At 38.7% G+C, this 18,158-nt stretch overlaps 1 protein-coding gene across 1 annotated transcript in view; it reads left to right on the top strand.

The window, feature by feature from the left end:
• The first annotated feature begins 2,554 nt into the window (after nucleotides 1–2,554).
• lancl2 (LanC lantibiotic synthetase component C-like 2 (bacterial)) overlaps nucleotides 2,555–18,158 on the top strand; it is a 53,877-nt gene continuing 38,273 nt past the window's right edge. The window contains exons 1-5 of the mRNA XM_030079515.1: nucleotides 2,555–2,652; nucleotides 5,918–6,133; nucleotides 13,714–13,831; nucleotides 16,553–16,760; nucleotides 17,951–18,098. Of these exons, the coding sequence (XP_029935375.1) occupies nucleotides 5,969–6,133; nucleotides 13,714–13,831; nucleotides 16,553–16,760; nucleotides 17,951–18,098 (639 nt within the window). The 5' untranslated portion in view covers nucleotides 2,555–2,652; nucleotides 5,918–5,968. The remainder of the gene's footprint in view (nucleotides 2,653–5,917; nucleotides 6,134–13,713; nucleotides 13,832–16,552; nucleotides 16,761–17,950; nucleotides 18,099–18,158) is intronic.

Here is an 18,158-nt window from a genome sequence, read left to right as displayed (position 1 = left end):
TCGGTCAATGGGACATTTTTTGACTTTTGCTGTTTTGGAATAATGGGCCATTGGACCAATGACATGATGACATGACACCAATACAAGACGCTTTTCCACTGCTTTGGTCTTCACTGCGAAACCTCCCACCTGAGCAAGACCGGTGTCATGGCAACAATACACATAAAAACTTTAACCATCCTGATATGTTGATTTGAATGGCAAAGTCCTCTCTACTCCATCGATGTTCTGTGATGGACACATAAATATAGGTAGCAGGTCATGAATGAACACATGTCTTAAAACTGCACTGCATTCTGGTCTATTAGATTAGATTAGATTAGATTAGATTCAACTTTATTGTCATTGCACATTGAAGTTATTGAGGCTACCATCAGTGAAACTGAAGGCTCTAGAAGAAAAAATAACTTGAATTCTCTGAAAAATCTCTGAATATGAAAGACTGACACCAAAACCTTGATCTTTTAGATTTCTGAAACATTATCTGCTATCAAACTTGTCGCAGGAAATATCTCAGGGTGACATGATGTGATGTGAAGTTGTCTACATTTAGCCAGTTAGCCGCATGAAGAAGAAGAAAATGTTACAAGTTACGAAATGGAATTGGAAATGGAAGGATGACTACTGCTGCTTTCAAAAAATATTTGCACGAGATTTGTGAGAAGAAAATGGCATTGCTTTACTGTAATACAGTCTTGAAAGCTAAGAACAAACAAAGATGGAAGGGACAATTTGTCATTGAGTAGCACATGAACTCTATTAGTCTGCTGCAAACTAGCCCACATTTGATATAATGACTTGTACATTTTAAACTGGCATGTGCTTAATGTTAGCATTGGGCTTCATGTTAGGCTTTATACAGCAGCTGGACAGACTGCTGATGTTCTGAGACCAGTAACAACGACAATTAATGCACACGTTGGACAAAAGACAGCAGTTTGCATTATGTTAACTGTTACATAGTTGAATCTCTGTCCTGTCAAAGCTCAAGCAGTGGAGATATAGTGGTATACAGCAGAATTTTCCATACCCATTATCATTAGATCAATATTAGTGCCACCAAAGTCTAGCACCAGTATATTTTGAACACTAGAACATATTATCCCTTCCTTCTTTATACGTTCCTTCATGGAAAAAAAGACAACACTTATGCCATTTTATGATATAATGACAGACAAAAGCCAGGACGATATCTAGTGTCATATATCATTATAATATGAATATTTTCCCCAGCCCTAGATGCATCTCTTTGAATGTTTCAGCCATTTACTACAATTTAGTTATGTTCTACTTTGCAACAAACCATTTTGGAAAAAGATTTCACAATATAATCAAAATCACTTGATTTTTAAATTGGAATTTTTATTGAAATTACCTTATAATGTTCTGTGTCTGCAGCTAAAAAGGTTGTTACCACTCAAACCAAACGTTTCTGTTGGGGGCTATTTTCTGGTGGAGGGACGGTCTTACTCCGCCCAATTTCAAGTCATCAAAACACATCATTGCAGCTGCTTTTAGGAAAACTAATGTGGACGACTATATTCTAGTGATGAAATACTGGTGTTAAGAAAGTTTTAAGTCTCTGAAAGTTCATTTTCATATCGTAGTGGAATGAATGGAAACCAATGGCTGGATGAAAGGGAGGAAAAATGATACCATGACTTCTTATGAACAATAGTAACAACAGAGTTTTAAATGACAACAGAGCTCTGCTTGCTTTGGGAAAAGATGAGCAGAAACATGAAGGTTATAAATTTTGTAGATATTACACTAAACATGCAAAATCACTGGTCTGGTCCTTTAAATGTTTAATGGAGGTAGGGTGGAGTCATTTCCCTTTATCGCAACAGCATGTCATTAAAGGCATCATGCCTTGGCAGTTAATGTGTATTATTGTCTGATGCCTCTCTGTGTGCAGACCTATGTCTGTTTTCCAATTAAAGAGCAAGATAATAAAAAGCACAGCAGTGGGAGAAAGTGGAGTACAAGGAAAGGAAGAGGGATGTGAGAGGAGAAAGGGATGAGAAGAGAAATATGTGGTGGTGTTTGTGTGTGTGAGGGAGGGCGGTATGAATTTGCTGTATTGTCTAATCCTCACATGCACACACTAACGCCATCTGTCACCACTCGGTGTGAGAGTCAGCCTGCATGGCTCTACAGTACAGCGGGTACTGGTGGGTACTGGGAGGAAGGCTGTGGGAGGAGTGAAGGGCTGTGGCTGTAGGGGGTGTGCGTTTGGGTAGGAGATCGGGAGCGGGGTGGATCACCTCCCTGCAGTCTGCATGCACACATCGTACAGTGGCTGTCTAGCCAAGCGGAGCGGAGGGCTTCTCAATCTGCCAGGCGGCAGCAGCAGCAGAGGAAGCGGCAGCGCCGACTTGGCTGCTTTTTGTGCGCGGAAGGAAGGAGAGGGGAGCCGGGAGGATGAGGAGGGGGGGGGACAGAGGAACACCCTGATGCGTTTTCACTGACGGGCTCGCTGCCTGCTCCCTGCGGCTTCCACTTTCCATTCAGTGTGAAACAGAGAAAAGAGGCTGGACAATGGGATGCTGAGAGCCGCTGCTCGGGAGGCTGCCGCAACGACGACCCCCGCTGCAAGATCCTCATTAAAAGCAGCTTTAATCCCACGTCTGCCCGTCACATAGTCTGCTGGTAAGCTCCATTCCGTCTCCACCTGTCATTACCTGCGTGCTTTTACTTATTAGAGCCGGGAGTCCTATTAGGCTGCTTAATGATGATCCATCAGACGGCACAGCAACAATTGTTCTACATCTACATTAATGACTGATCTGGGTCATTCTCCAGAAAAGGTGGAATCTGGGTGACACAAATCTGCTGAAATGCATTCCTTTTTACACCCCTAAAACAACTTTAACAGCAATACCTAACTTCTTAACTTCATGAATCCACAACAAGTCAAGCTTAAAGTATTTTTATTATTTTTATACATTTAACTAAAGAATTAGTGTGTCGTGTTTTTGTCATTGGTGTTACCAGTAATGTAAGCAACATTAAATGTTTATAAAAATATTTTTTCTCAACACAGCCTGAATATTTAGTTAAAGGCATATTAATAGAGTGATAAGACCATGAAACATATTTGATTATCTTGTTTTTTTACGATGATATTGCACATTTAAACAACCGTGAAGGAACACATTTGATTTGCACCACAGTTTTGTTTTCTGTCAAACCAACAACAATTAAAGGATTGACAAACAACATGTTTGATACTAACTCAAAAGTATCAAATAATGATTACATCATGAATCAACAAACAAATAATTGCTAGAAAGTTTTAAAAAATACATTTATAATATCACACCCCTGAAAAAAACATGTAGTAACACCAGTGACGCAATATAACACCAATGACTTCTCAACAAGACATTATTTATTTATTTATTATTTTTATTTATTTATGTGCAGACAACAACAAACCAAACCTTTTGACAAGCAAAGAAACAGATTGTGCAGGTGAGAAAACCCCATGGGGCTTAAAAAAAAAATCTCATCTCATTCTAACTTTAGCAAAAACAAAGACAATAAAAATAAGACAGTAAATTTCAATTCATGTTTTAAACAATCGAAAATGCCATCAGAAACAACATACTATACCTACTACACTGTAACCTCTCAATTTAAAGGTATACCTTGAGATGTGGGGAGGTGATCTTTCTGGTGAAGACTGGGGGGGTCAAGACTGCCTGTACTGTTCTCATCAGATGTCTGTCTCTTGCTTGGTTAACATGCCACTGCTTTCTCTGAAGTAAAAGCAAACAAGAATAATGATAACAATTAGACAAAGATTTAAATATATTCACCTTTTTTCTCCAAGTAATGTCTTTTTGAAGCTCATTTCTATAGGACTGTCACTGGTGTTACCAGGAAGAAGAGTAACACCAGTGATGGTAACACCAGTGACAATTTGGGAATAAAACTACAATTTGAACAAAATGGTTGCCATTTGTCAGTCCACATGCCTTCAGTCAATATCTAAATCATTTAACTCTTCAATGTAGTACATTTTTATGATAAAATGTTTACCCCTGGGGCCATGGAATGGGTAACACCAATGACAGACTTAAAAGCTTTACGTAAAATTCTAAGATAAAATGACATTTAAAACAAAGAAAGTAAGATGTATCTGACTTACCTTATGCCTGTGTCCACTGCACTGCACAAAATAGCCTCTTGATCCAGCAAGTACCTCAAGGTCAGTTCATTACTTCAAAATAAAAGTGCTTTGTGTAGCAGTAACACCAATGACGTAATTTTGGGTGACTGATATTTATTTGATATTATTATTAATAATAATTTCTATTTCTTTATCATATCAATGTTGTATTCAGTGTATGTATTGTTATGCAAATGTGAATGAGCTTTAATTCATGAAAAAAAGTATTTTTAAATTAAAACTACAGGCTTCACTTCCATGTATGATGAAAGTGACAAGACAATTCCTTGAACTTGGCATTTTAAATAAATTCCTATTTTATATTTTTTTAAATTTTTATATATTTTTCTATTTGTATCAATGCAAAGACAGTCTTTATTTACTAAACATATATAATGAATGTGATTATTAGGTCAACTTAAAGTATTTTGGCATCTGCGAAAGTAAGTGACAGCACTTCCACCGTTTTTGGAGAATGACCCATCTGCGTTTTTAACTGTGCGTAATTTAACAATTTGTCCCAATAGTGGCCATAACTGAGACAAACCCAGCCTTTCAGATCCGCCATCAGAGAGGTGTATCGGTTTTTATTATTATTATTTTATTGTTTCAATTTTATTTCTACAAACTAACCATTGCCTTGGGCCTATAGCCTATGAGCTATAAGCTATAAGCCGACTCAAGGTGACATTCACTGGTTAAAGTTTTTCCTCAGCTGTTCCAACTTCATGCGTCAACATTATGCTCTGCTGCTTTGAATTGGTCTGTGAGTCATGTTGAGGCGAACTTTTTCCTCATTTTTCACACTGTGCATCCCGTTGATAATTAGACTTCACAATGTTTTTCTTTTCTGGTGTTGTTTTGTTTCCATAATTTGGATCTCGGTTAAAAATTAATGACACAGAACAGGCAGAGTGGAGATCCCCGAGCAGCATGTAAAAGTTGGGAAAACAAGTGCATGAAGTAGAATGAAAAATAACTGCACAAATTAAAATCAATAAGCCACACAGTCGTCAGCTGTATTCATGATAATATTCATGTTGTTACACACTTTCAGGGGTTTAAAGACACTAAAGAGTCTCCAAAGTAGGCACAATTTCTGAAAGCCACAAAGATTGGAAGGTGTTTAAAACCTGCATTTATGACATGTCATGTGACCGGCTCTATTATTGGCAGGGAAAAAAATGTTTAGTCAGACAGTAATGGCTACAAAAAGTCCGGTAGTGAAACCACATCACCTTCAAAAGGAGGTCCCATCCTGCGAACTGTAAGTATAATCCCTGGGCACCTCTCTAATTTCTGGAGCACTTTTGTATCTATAAATGTAACTGCAAAAGTTGACGTGACAAAATAAAATAGGCTACATATAATCTTATAATAATTATAATCTTATAATAATCTCATTACTACAATTTTTGTTGCAGGTTGTAAGTACATTTTATTGAATTTTACATTTTACTGTTACTTTATGTCACCGAAACCAAAATGAACAATCCAAATCAAATCAAGCAAGTGACGATCTGCTTTTGATTTTTCCTTGGCCGGCCCTATGAAGGATTAAAAGAAAACATTTATGGCACCTTTGCGTAATTGCAGCCTTATTTCACTTTGGAGCTAAAATCCGTTGCAGAATGTAGAGTCTCACTTTTCAGGTTGTACTCCGACCCCTGCGTTGTGTGCTGCTAGCATGATAACCAGCACTAGGTCAATATGTGATGTGCATTTTCATGTCTACTATAGTGGCCTAACCAGCGCGCCTTCGGATTTTATCCCTGCCGAGCCGCCGTAGCGATGGGAGATAACGTATCAAAGCGGCTGAAGCTGGTTTCGGCTACGGAAGCAGAGATGGAGGAGCGCTCTTTTCCCAACCCATATCCCGACTGGGAGCAAGGTGTCCTCACCTCCAACTCCGGAACAGACGTGGATTACAACGAGCCGTTCGATGCAGACGGGAAAGTAAGCAGTAAAGTTTTGAGCTTGTAGCAGTGCACTGACTTGTCTTTAGATGTGGCTAACGTGCAGCTAGCAAACTGCGCATCTCGTATTGAAAGAGCATCAGCGAGCACCATTTAAACACGCACCTGTTCAGTGTTATCATGCCTGTCCATGAACTTACACACCCCATACAACTTGACTTAAGGTCTCTGTGGATGAGTGCTACTCAATAGTATATTCGGCATATGTTTAGTCTACCGAGGACCTCTTACATTTGTAAAATTGCAAGCTGAAGCTCTGATGCGTCTGTTTTCCCCATAAGATTTTACCAAAACAGACTGTGGTGGGCGTTGACGAATGGTGTGAATTAATAATGGTAACGTGTGAAATTAAAGTGAGAAATTTGTTTTTGGTGCATCAGATGCATGCCGAATTTACCACTAGACCCCATAGATTCGTGAGAGAGGTCTCATGTAATTTATAAAAAGGTATATACGTCTGTCTGTGAACACCAAAACATTAATGCCAGATTTTTCGAAGGAGTTTGGTTACGTCCTATAATGTCCTATGGATAGTTCCACAGGAGTAATTTCAAGTGCGTAAACGTGTCGGACGTTGTCATCTGGTGCTGGACAAGCTAGGCTGTGTGGACAGGAAAGCTTGCTAGAATTTGCTTTTGTCTGTCTTGTGTTTTATTTTGTTTCTTTGTGTTTGTGCTACATCATTGTGTTATGTGATTGTTGATTAGGTCCATCCAAGAAAGCTCATTTTTTGTTCTTTGAGACATACATATAATGAACAGCCTGAGAATTAAAGGAATTTAAAATTAAGTACATTGGAGGATTTTTATTAGGGGCCGGACAGCCTAAGCTGTCAGGACCCTCTTGTATTCCTGCGTCGTCTTCTTCTTCTTCTTCTTCTTCTTCTTCTTCTTCTTCTTCTTCTTCTTCCTTTCTTTCTTTCTTTCTTCCGAGGAAGCCCTACTTCTCATGCATGAAAAATCACCAAATTTTGCACAAAGGTCCAGTCCCATGACAGATTACCTCAGATGCAAACTCAAGCCAATAGTCCTGATGATGGCGCTATAGCGAGCCTCTAAAGTTCAAAACCTTGAAAATTCATAACAAATCAACCATATGTGCTACAGCTTTGCAACTTTCACCAAAATGTAGCCCCAATTCTGAAGAATCCTTTGTACACTTGAACCTATTGCAATTTATGAAGTCCATCACTCTATTTTTTTCAAAAACTGTAAAACTTGTTAAACCTATCTCCTCCCACAATTTTTGCTCAAACACAAACAATCCACACAGATTTTTGATTTATCAAAAATTGAGCCTACAGTGCATCAAAATGTTTGACTGTAAACGGTATTCTAAACATACACTTGCAAATCCTTGGTAAATAAATCTTTAATGTTCATGAAAAAATGGACAAAATTTTGGAGTCTTGGTAGATGACGTGTGGCAAATTTCAGAACTGTATCTCAAAAACTGAATTTTTGACAGCATTTTGAATTTTGCTCTCATGTGAACAATTGGAGTCAATGCAAGAATGGCATTTTTAAACACCGGTTTTTCACTTATGGAGCAAATCAATCATTGTTAAAAACAAATGATCAACATCCCCATGCTGTCTAGATGCAATATGTGTATTTTCAGATTTTTGTCTTAATAACTGAATTTTTGACAGCTGTTTAAAATCTGCCTTTCCATGCATGGATGGCTGCTGTCCTGCAGGTCAGTGATTGGCTCAGTCAGTTTGTGAAACTAAATGTGAAATTTTAGCTCAGTGAGATAGAGGCCAGTCCTCAGTGTCAAAGATTGTGAGTTCAAGCCTCAGCTTGTGCAACATTCCCATGTGGGAAAACTCACCAAACTTTGCACAAAGGTCCAGTCCCATGCCAGATCATCATTGTCAGATTTTTGTCTTGATGACTGATTTTTTTTTTTTTTTTTTTTTTTTTTTTTTTTTACAGTGGTTTGAAATCTGTCTTTCCATGCATAGGCGGCTGCTATCATGTGACTGGCTTAGTCAATTTGTGAAGCCTCACATGAATTGACACTTGCCAGTTAACTCAGTGAGATAGAGCCTTGTGCTTCATGCCAGAAATTGTGAGTTCAAGCCTCAACTGATGCAAAATGCACGTTAAAATGCCACCTTTCTTTTCATCTTCCTATTCTCCACTTGTTGCTCAGAATTGTCTAAAATTGCCTGGCCCCAACCACTGCTGCGCAGCAGCTATAATTCTGTTATGCTACGGTCACAGTGCAATAACTTGTAACATTGGTGTAATAGTAGTCTGTACGTCAGCCTGGCCAAAGTCATTAGTTCTTCATTTTTGAGTGAATTTTGAACTGCTGCTTGGCCTACTTTCTGAACATTAGTTCCATGGCCACTGCAAATAGGCCATTTAATCCGTAGAGGACTATAAGGTAGGTTGTGAAACCATCTTTTGATAAAGGGCAATAGCACATAGCATGATTAATAAATGAGTCATCTGCTGGTTGTTTCTTATTAGGAGTTCAAGTCTGCAGGGCTGAAATTCTGGTTTTTGTGCTGTTTTCTTATTTTTCTTTTCCTTCTGCTGTTTGTCAAATTACCCGTAAGATGGCACATGACAGAGACATGAAATTTGGCAGAGTCACTCGTAATAGTGTGTCAATGCTTCCCCTCAGTCAGTGTAATGGGCTGCTATCATTAAACATCTAATTAAAGGTTAATTTGCATTTTTTTTTTCAAATTTTGCACTTCTTTCTTTTCTTTTGTCTCTCTCTTGTCATATTATCAGAGCCCAGCAGACCACTACCTTTTACACACACACACACACACACACACACACACACACACACACACACACACACACACACACACACACACAAACCTCTCTTATTCCAGTTCTTTCACTACAGTGACATACAATGATATGTCAATGTTTCAGGGGATTTTTGCGGAAATGCCATTCATTACAATATGACAAAATACTAAAATATGTCTTATGATTAATTTACATTTGCAACAACACACAATTGCAACAAAAGTGTTGAAAGTTTAACATGAAACTAATACAAACTTTCCCTTCAAATATTTACTAAAAACTAGCTAACACTTAATAAATCAATAGCAAATTATCCTTCATTTTCCAAATAGGAATAAAAAAATAAATTCAACCTCAGACCTTTAATGCTAATCTAATACAAACTGTTGCCATTGAATCTTCAGTGCAACTATATATTCTGCCTCATATCCTGTAGTTAGTCAGTTACCTAGGTGCACTGAAGGCAAAGCCAAGCCTTACAAACACAGGTTAACACTATTACATTCCAAAACAAGAAAAAGCATTCTGTGCAGGACACCTCCACCAACACGATGCAATTTTCAAGATATGCCAGTTCTTCGTGTTGGATATTCACCAAAAGTTAATCACACCCAGTGCCTATGACATATTGTGACGGCAGAATTCAGGACCAAAATCAGAGCTGTCCCATCCGGTGCTTTGATTTGGCTGTTGGAAGCTCTTACATGTTTTGAGCTTTTCATTTTTTTAGCATCATGAGTAGTGAGCAGTAACAGCAGCAGTACAGGGAGCCACACATCCCAGCTATCATCATTTAATAACTGTTTATCTTTGAATGTGTGGGCCTATCACTTTTCAAGTGTCACTTGAGCTTTGGCTTTCTCCTTGACAGCATTTCTGAATAGCCCATTCTTTAGCAGCCAGTTTTGTTCTTTGTATCTCTGAACAATCCTCTCTTTGACTCTGTATCCGCCTTGTTCTGCCTTCCACCCATTTTCATCCCTTCATCTATCTTTCCATCCATCCCTCTGTCCCTGGGTGGCTGTAGAAGTGACTCATAGCAGAGAGTACAGATTGGCTTGGTGACAGTCCTCCCTCTTTCAGGACAGAGGGCAGACTTTGGTCAGGCTCCTGATATTTTAGCTTTCAGGACTGTTCTGCTAGGACTCAACTGAACCAAGAAAGGATTTTTTTTTAGCTGTCATGCCAGTGTAGGATCTGATTTGGAGCAGAACGCAGACTACACTGCATGTTTTGTAACATTTTTGTGCTTTCAGTGACTGCAGTGTTTTTTTTTTCATAGAATTGAAAATTTCCAGGCCATATAATAGAACTGAAACAGTTAGTTTAAGACAGATCTATCAACATTGAAAATATTTTTTTAATTCAAGTCCCACCGTATTATTCTGTCTAATATAGTGTCAAAGAAGAGCGGTGAATTATGACCTCCAGTGTGCTAGAGGCAAATGACGTCTAACATAGGCTATATTAAAATCAATTAAAGGCATCAATTTTTTTGCGGCAAAGTTCCCGGGCCAAATTTAAATCTCATTTATATCTCAGCCAATTCTCAAGCTGCTTCTGGCAATGTATCAGCTTGGCAGGCAGCAGGAAATTTACCTCAAGCCCAACAAACAATCCACTTGCTTTGTGTAGTCTCAGACTCCCAACCAGGGGCCAGATGCATAAAACTTTGTGTAGATTCATGACTAAAACTGTGTGTACGCACAAAACCAGAAATATGTATATGCATTCCTTCCGTCAGATTTATAACGCCATGCATATGAGTGCTTCTGTTTTATAAATCTTATCTTTGTGTAATTGTTTGCATATGCACAAGCCTGATACCCACCCCCACAATCAGCCATAAATGACACACCCATACCAATACCCATTCCATGACCCATTCCATACCAAATACCTGTTGCTGCTTCTTTTTTTTTTTTTTTTTTTTTTAGATATGGTGACTGACAGCACCACAGCCGCCATCAGTGTCATTCCACACGGATCAGCCTGTTTGTAGCTCATCATAATGACTGTTAACTGATCACATCTGCCACCAAATCAATCCACCTATTAATCCTTCTGTATAATGTGTGACACAGTGCAACACTTATTCTCACTCAAGCTTGTATAAAATAATACGCACAATGAAATTGGATATTAAGGACACTTAGAATATTGAAATAATAAAATGACAACAATAATGTCACATAAATTTCCACTTTCATGTTATTTTCTACCACTTCTCCACCAGCTTGCAGCTAAAACTCTGTGCACGTCTGGTGTGAAGTATGTGGGAAGGTGTACACATTCTCACCGCATGTTCTTCTTTATAAATACTGATATATGTTTAGAAAATAGCTTATATATGTTTCTGTGCACTGTACTGTACAGTGTTTGTACATCTGGCCCCAGGTTTGTTTAAGGAAGAGCCAAGTCAGAGCTGCCATGACTCAGTGACACTGTAATTTCTCTGGGTGCTTTGTTGCAGCGGGCTTCCTAGGCCTACTGCATACAGTGTATTCAATAGGCAGAATGTAGATGAAGTCCCCAGAGAATTAATTAACTCCACATCCATGATCAAGCAATGCTTTGAAGCCAAGTGGTGGCCTACCCTGTTGAACAAATCTGGAAAGGATAGATGGAGCCTTGGGCCTTGTGAAAATAACCTAATTAACATAGACAGTGTGCTTCCTCAAATGAATTGCAGTGATAAAGGGCTTGGGTCATAACCTACTGGCCTATATCTGAGAAATGATTTAGCTTCCCAGTTCTGCTGCGGTCAGCGAGAGGCAAGTCTGACTTTCTGGAGTAAGGAGGATAAATGCATTTCATTTGGTTTTCTCAACACATTTTTTGGCCACTGAATCAAGTCACTGGTAGCAGCATAGTACTAGGTAGGGGTGCCACTGTGGCACCCCTACCTAGGGCTGTATCAGGGCTGTATCAGAGCTGAGTCCTTGCCGCAGTGTCCTGGGTTTGGATCTGGCCTGGACCCTTTGCTGCATGTTATCACCCCTGCCTTTCCTGTCTCTCTCTGTTGTCACTGTCAAATAAAAAGCAGAGATACCAAAAAACATAGTACTAGCCAGAAGACCATAGTGTACAAGTGACATTAGCATTCAGATAATGCCATAATAGTCTGGGATTCAGTCTGGCTGACTGGTGCTGCTCCTGAATATCAAAAATGAGGCCGTGTCCTCACTAAGCTGTTTAGATTTGAAAATGCTTCTTCTTTCCCCTCTGTTTTAGCCTTTCATCCACACTGAGATGGCATTTCTCACCCATGAAAACTGAACTTTTCAAAAATGGTCTGCAAAGTGTGAAAATTTGAAAACACCAGTCGAGTGTTTCCATGTTAATGTGGAGAAGGAGCTTTCTTAATTTGCTCCAAAAGGCAAATCACTACTATCAAATCAGTTATGTTTTCAGAGAGGCTTTAATTTTTGGGGCCGCATTTCAACTTTATTTGACAGTCACAGTGGAGAGAGACAGGAAAGACAGGCGGAGGGAAAGAGGACATGCAGTAAAGAGCCCAAGCTGGAGTCACACCTGCTGTGACAAGGACTTGACCTTAATGGTACATGGTTTGTTCTCTACTAGCTGAGCAGCTGGGCTGTCCCACAAAGGCATAGAATTCTTTCTTTCCTTTAGAATGCCCTATCTTCATATGACCTGTACCAGATTGATACTACTTATTTGAATGAACACTATAAATTAATATCTCTTTGATGGCTCATATCTCTTATGCTAGGACTGTGGGTTTGTAGATGTTTTTAATCTGTTGTATAACTGTCTTGCATCATTTAGGTTTCAAAAAACTATATCTGGCCTGAAAGCTGACTCTAATTCCACTAAAATAGTAAGGCTCCGTTTATATCAAGCATGCTTGTAGGAGTTTATCTCTTCACTCTGTTTTGACACATATGAACAATGTAATGCAAGCTTGGGTGCACTGTTAATAGTGACATCCAATTTTCATTTGATTTGGTTTGACTTGATTAGTCTTAGTCTCGACTAAAATGTATTTTAATTTTAGTCACATTTAGTCATTTGAATTTTGTTAGTTTTAGTGTATTTTTTGCCTTCAGTAGCTTTTCCTGTGTAAATTGCTCATTAAATTTGCTCATAGAAAAATTCATTAATTTCTTCTTTTTGGTAATGTATCTTGCATGTATGTCCGTGTTGTTTGGTGTAGTCTCCCAATTTCCACAGTAAATTTGTCATACATAGACAATTTGATGTCGCATCATGTTGATATTTCTGCTGCAGCAACAATGAAGTTGATTTTTTTGGTGTCAGTCCATCAGACTCAAATCACAAGGGCTTCTTTTCTCGAGCTATGTTAAGACTATATATTTTCTCCCCACAGATTTCTTCCCAAACTAATAGTAATTATTCCAACACTCCAGTTTAACATCAAATCTGTTATTTAGCATTTAGTGGTATGTTTTTAATGATAGAATGTTAACACAGAGTTCCAATGAGCGAAAGGGGGGCACATAAGCCACGGCAGCATATTTTGTGATGGTTAAGTCTATGTGACATTATTATTGCAATTTTATTATTTCAGTATTCTAAGTGTCCTTAATATTCAATTTCATTGTGCGTGTATGATTTTACAGTGAGGGCAGACATGTTTTAATTAATGCTGGCATAAGGTAGTAAGGCGTCTGGATCTCAGGGAGTGGGGTGCTGGTCCACAAAAGATTACGTGATTTGAGGGTTGATTTTTCTGAAGTAAATATTGTATTATGATGCCTTGGATGGGGTTAATGAATTCACTTTCCCTCCTCCACAGGTGAGTGCTGCATTTCAGAGGAAGGTACAGAATAAGATCAAAGATCTCCTCCAGCAGATGGAGGAGGGCCTGAAGACTGCAGATCCCCACGACTTCTCCACATACACCGGCTGGACAGGTCTGCTTTCTTCCATCTGCCAGAGAGCTTTCCTGAAATACATTTTTTGACTCTCTGTCCCTCTCTGTCTCTCTGCTTGCTGTATATTTCCTGCTCTGTACAATCTGCCTCCCAGATATTTTGTGCTTGAGTGATGAATGTTTTTAAATTTGACATTTTTTATGGTTAAAAATCAGTCATCAGTCCTTCCTCCAAAATGTAATACACACAGCATATTCACACAATATATTGCCAAAGGTAGCCAACCTAAAACTTGAAGAATTAATCGTCTCAGTTGTGTGTGACAGTAAACTGAAACTGCCATTACTCTCTTTGCATGAAAATAATTTATTTGTTCACTTTTGCATTCTGTAGCAGGGATATATGTGTCAAACCTTTTATTGACACATACATCCATTTTCAGCAACCAAGCGTAATCCAGAACTTTGCATAACCTGGGACTTTACAGAACCTGTGATGTTCAGGGACTGTTTTTTGCTATTTTTCCACTATATGTAGGACCAACCATGAAAATTATCAAGTACATCATAAAATCTTTTTTCCTCCCATAGTCCTGCTTCGTTTCATTCGTTGTTTCTATGTCAATGTCCAGTGCCAAGCTCTTCTAAATTCTGTGGAAATTTTTAAATACAGTTCTTCATTTCCTACCGCTGTGTTGAGCTTCCGCCAAATATCATAAATCTTAAATCAAAAGCTGAGTCAAAGTCAGTCAAATCAAAAAAGTTATTATGTGTCAGGCCATCTAACCTTTTTAACCCCTTCTTGATGACTATTTGCTGCTCTATGACCCAGGATGCCATCAAGGACTTCATAACACTCTTATCACACTCGTATGGCACACACTTTGATTCCCCTGTCGTCTCCATCTTTGACTGTATATAATAATGCTCACTCACTATTGTAGTCGTCAAAGCTCCCACTTCATGGCCTCCTATTTTTTCAACTTTTTAGATTCAAAACCAATTTAGTTTTGGTCGAAATGCTCATTACTGTTCGAAGTTAGCTTCAGCAGTTGAAACGTAACTGCTTCCTTGTTGGTCGATAAGACCTGTCCCTGAGTAAGGTTGAAATAGTTTGCTGGTTAAAGCCAGTAAAAACCATTGCAGAATCTGCGAAGAAGATGCAGCTTCCATGGTCAGTGTAGCAGATTTTGTTTAATATACTGAACATGTTCTGCTGCAGCAGCCATGCTGCATGTCCGTGCCTGGTGTATTCCAGCTGTAGTAGTCATGCTTAAGACGTGTGGACTGCTACGCATCTTGCCACACAGCTTATTGCGTTTCTGAATGCATGACTAGGCCATGCCAAGAATTAATAGACATAGTTGGTTTGGTTTTAACAAAAGCACATTTTTTCCCTGCACAGGCTATTTTTTGGGAGCTGCCAAAGGCTTTTCACACAGGGACAAAGTGAAAAAATGATGAACTCAAAGAACCTGGGAAAAAAAATGCAGTGTGGCCATCCAACCAGGAGGCATTAATAATACAATTTGGCAACTCATCAAGCATTAGCAACAGCAGCAGACATGTCATTGGTTGTCCAGGAGGGACTCAAAGTGTTCATTGGCTAAAAAAAACAGTCACTGTTACCAGCAGCATTTTTCACTTAATTTTCAAAGGTGACGAGTAACAAATCTGCTGCTTTTTCAGATCATGGTCAAAAAGTGTTGACCCTCTCATAGGCTCGCCACAGTTATTACATCATCACATGATTGTGATTATTTGAGCTGCCCACCTCCATTTTGCTTATAGTAATTTTGAGGTTCAACAGTCGTATTTGTATCCAGCATCAAGGTGATTTGAAGCCAGTTTTAGAGATGTCACAACAAACAGAATACAGATCAAGTGCATTTTCGTCAGTTGGGCTGAAGATATGTTTTTTTTTGTCTCCCACCTGAGCTTGTTATTTTTCTCTCTCTGGCCATATGCCATCATTCAAAATTAGACCTAGGCTTACTCACACAAATACGTGTATGTGCTGAGATCTCCACTGAGGCATGTAGGCATGTGCATACACACACACACACACACAATGTGTGAATAAAATGCTTGGATAGCAACATGGCTTTGTGTTTCCCCATTGCATATTAAAAAAAATAAGCAACCTTTTATGGACATCAATCAGCATTATGTTGAAACCCTTTTTTGATAATTAAGGTTGGCCTAGAAGTGAACCATGGCATTTCATTTTCAAGATACATTATGTCAGACAGCAGGCACTGAAAATAGCGACATGGATTTAATTTTTCAATAAAAAAGGTGGCTGTATGTTTGCTATTGTTAAGCTTACATTATAATTGTGGCATAAAATGAGCCAGTAAAGCTCAAATTAAATTGTTAATTGCAGTTATTTCTACAGAGAGTCATCAGTTAAAATTTCATGATCATTATAACCTTTTAAGAACAAGTTTTGGGTGCTAATGTCCTGAAAAGTCCTAAAAGGATTTGAATTTGCCCGAGAAGTAATTGTAAATGTGCTACATACAGCAGTCCTCATTGCAGTCTCAGAGGTGTTGAAAATGCTGCAGTTTCTTGGTTTGCTCTTCTGTGAGAAGTCAGCTAATTCATGCTGAGCCCCATACTAAGATTTTTTTTTCATCTTCATATTGTTTTCAGCAGTCAGATTTGTTTTGTCTACCATTCTAACCTACATAGATGTACTGTACCTTTGTGAAGCTTGCAGACTACCACTATACAGCTTCTGTCTCTGCTTTCTCTATAGGCATCGCCCTGCTTTACCTCCAGTTACACCGGGTGACCCATGAGGCCTCCCACCTGCAGAGGGCGCTGGACTACGTAAAGAGGACCCTGAGGAACCTGAACGGTCGCAAAGTGACTTTCCTATGTGGTGATGCTGGGCCTCTGGCAGTGGGTGCTGTGGTCCACCACAGGCTCAACAACACTGCCGACAGCAGGGAGTGCCTGACCAAGTAGGTGTTGTGGGTGGGCTGAGGTTGTGAGCATCTAATCCTTTAATGTTGCATCTAACATTGTGAGAGGGCCTCAACTTATTTTTGGTTTGTAAAGGAACTGCTTCCAACAAGCCACATTGGTAGAACCCTAATCTATAGTGATTAAAAATAAACAAAACCAATAAGTGAACATTCTACACAAGTATATATGTGCATATTTAGCTGAACTCAGCTGCAGTCTAACTAAAGCTAACTGTGACAGCTAGTGGTCATGAACTAAGACAGCGATTATTCATTAATATTCATCATTTGTGTTTTGTGTTTTTATGTTTGATTTCATATGGAAGAGCATGATAATTGATGGAGTAAAATTGTTCTATCATTTTTTTTCCATGTGTCTTAGAAACAGTAGATGGACACTGAAAGCATGTATGAGTCATTCAGTTAAGCTGCTTAGGTTTATTCTGTTTTCTACCAAGACAACTGATAAAATTAGCAAACAAATGAATAAATACATACAAAAAATAAAAAATGTATCTATGCTAAATGACAATAACACTTTCAGATATTTAGCAAAAAAATTAGTAAAGCATTACAAGGAAATGGCCAGAAAATTAGCAAAAAAAAAAAAAAAAAAAAGTAAAACAAATACAGAAAAACATATTTATAATGAATATTATATATTCAAATTAAATTAAAATTGTACAGTAAGTCAAAAAACAAAACATTGTTATTAGTAATGATGAGGGTTAGCCTATGAAAAGAGTACAGAAATTATTTTTGTTGCTTTTTTCTTGGTTTTAACATGAAAGGGTTCATTTTATTTTAGGCATTGGACAGTAGAAGATTTTTTTGTTTGAAAGTTGATTTGTTGACTGAAATAAAGCAGGGTTCATAGAAGCTTAACTAACAAAATGCATGTTGACATTAAATTATGTTAACATATAGATGCAAATACCAGCAGTAAGTAAGCAAGTATTGGTTAACAGCGGCTGGAGCCCAAAAAACATTGGCGAATGCTAGAGCCCAAGAAATGTATAACTGAAATGTATGTGAAATTATGTTTTTCTCCCTTGCACCCTATTTAAAAGGTACGAGGTCAGGACCAATGTAGTGTTTTGGAGTATGAACCACTAGTCCAAACTTGAATGATCCTACCTGGTTATTAGTCCTAAAACAAGGTGTTGCTTCTGTCTCAACTGTCCCAGGCTCCTCCAGCTCCAGCGGTCGGTGCTGAGTCCAGACTCGGAGCTGCCGGATGAGCTGCTGTATGGCCGGGCTGGCTACCTCTACGCCCTGCTGTACGTCAACAAGGAGATAGGAGCCAACACAGTGGACGAGGACACCATCGCCAAGGTGACACTCATGCACACACAGCCACACACACAAGATGTTTTCACACCGAGCAGACTTAAG

This window comes from Myripristis murdjan, chromosome 20 (genome assembly GCF_902150065.1).
Source record: "Myripristis murdjan chromosome 20, fMyrMur1.1, whole genome shotgun sequence".
NCBI classification, from domain to species: domain Eukaryota; kingdom Metazoa; phylum Chordata; class Actinopteri; order Holocentriformes; family Holocentridae; genus Myripristis; species Myripristis murdjan.
Note: the sequence above shows the minus strand (reverse complement) of the source record. Positions and strands in the feature narration are given on the sequence as shown.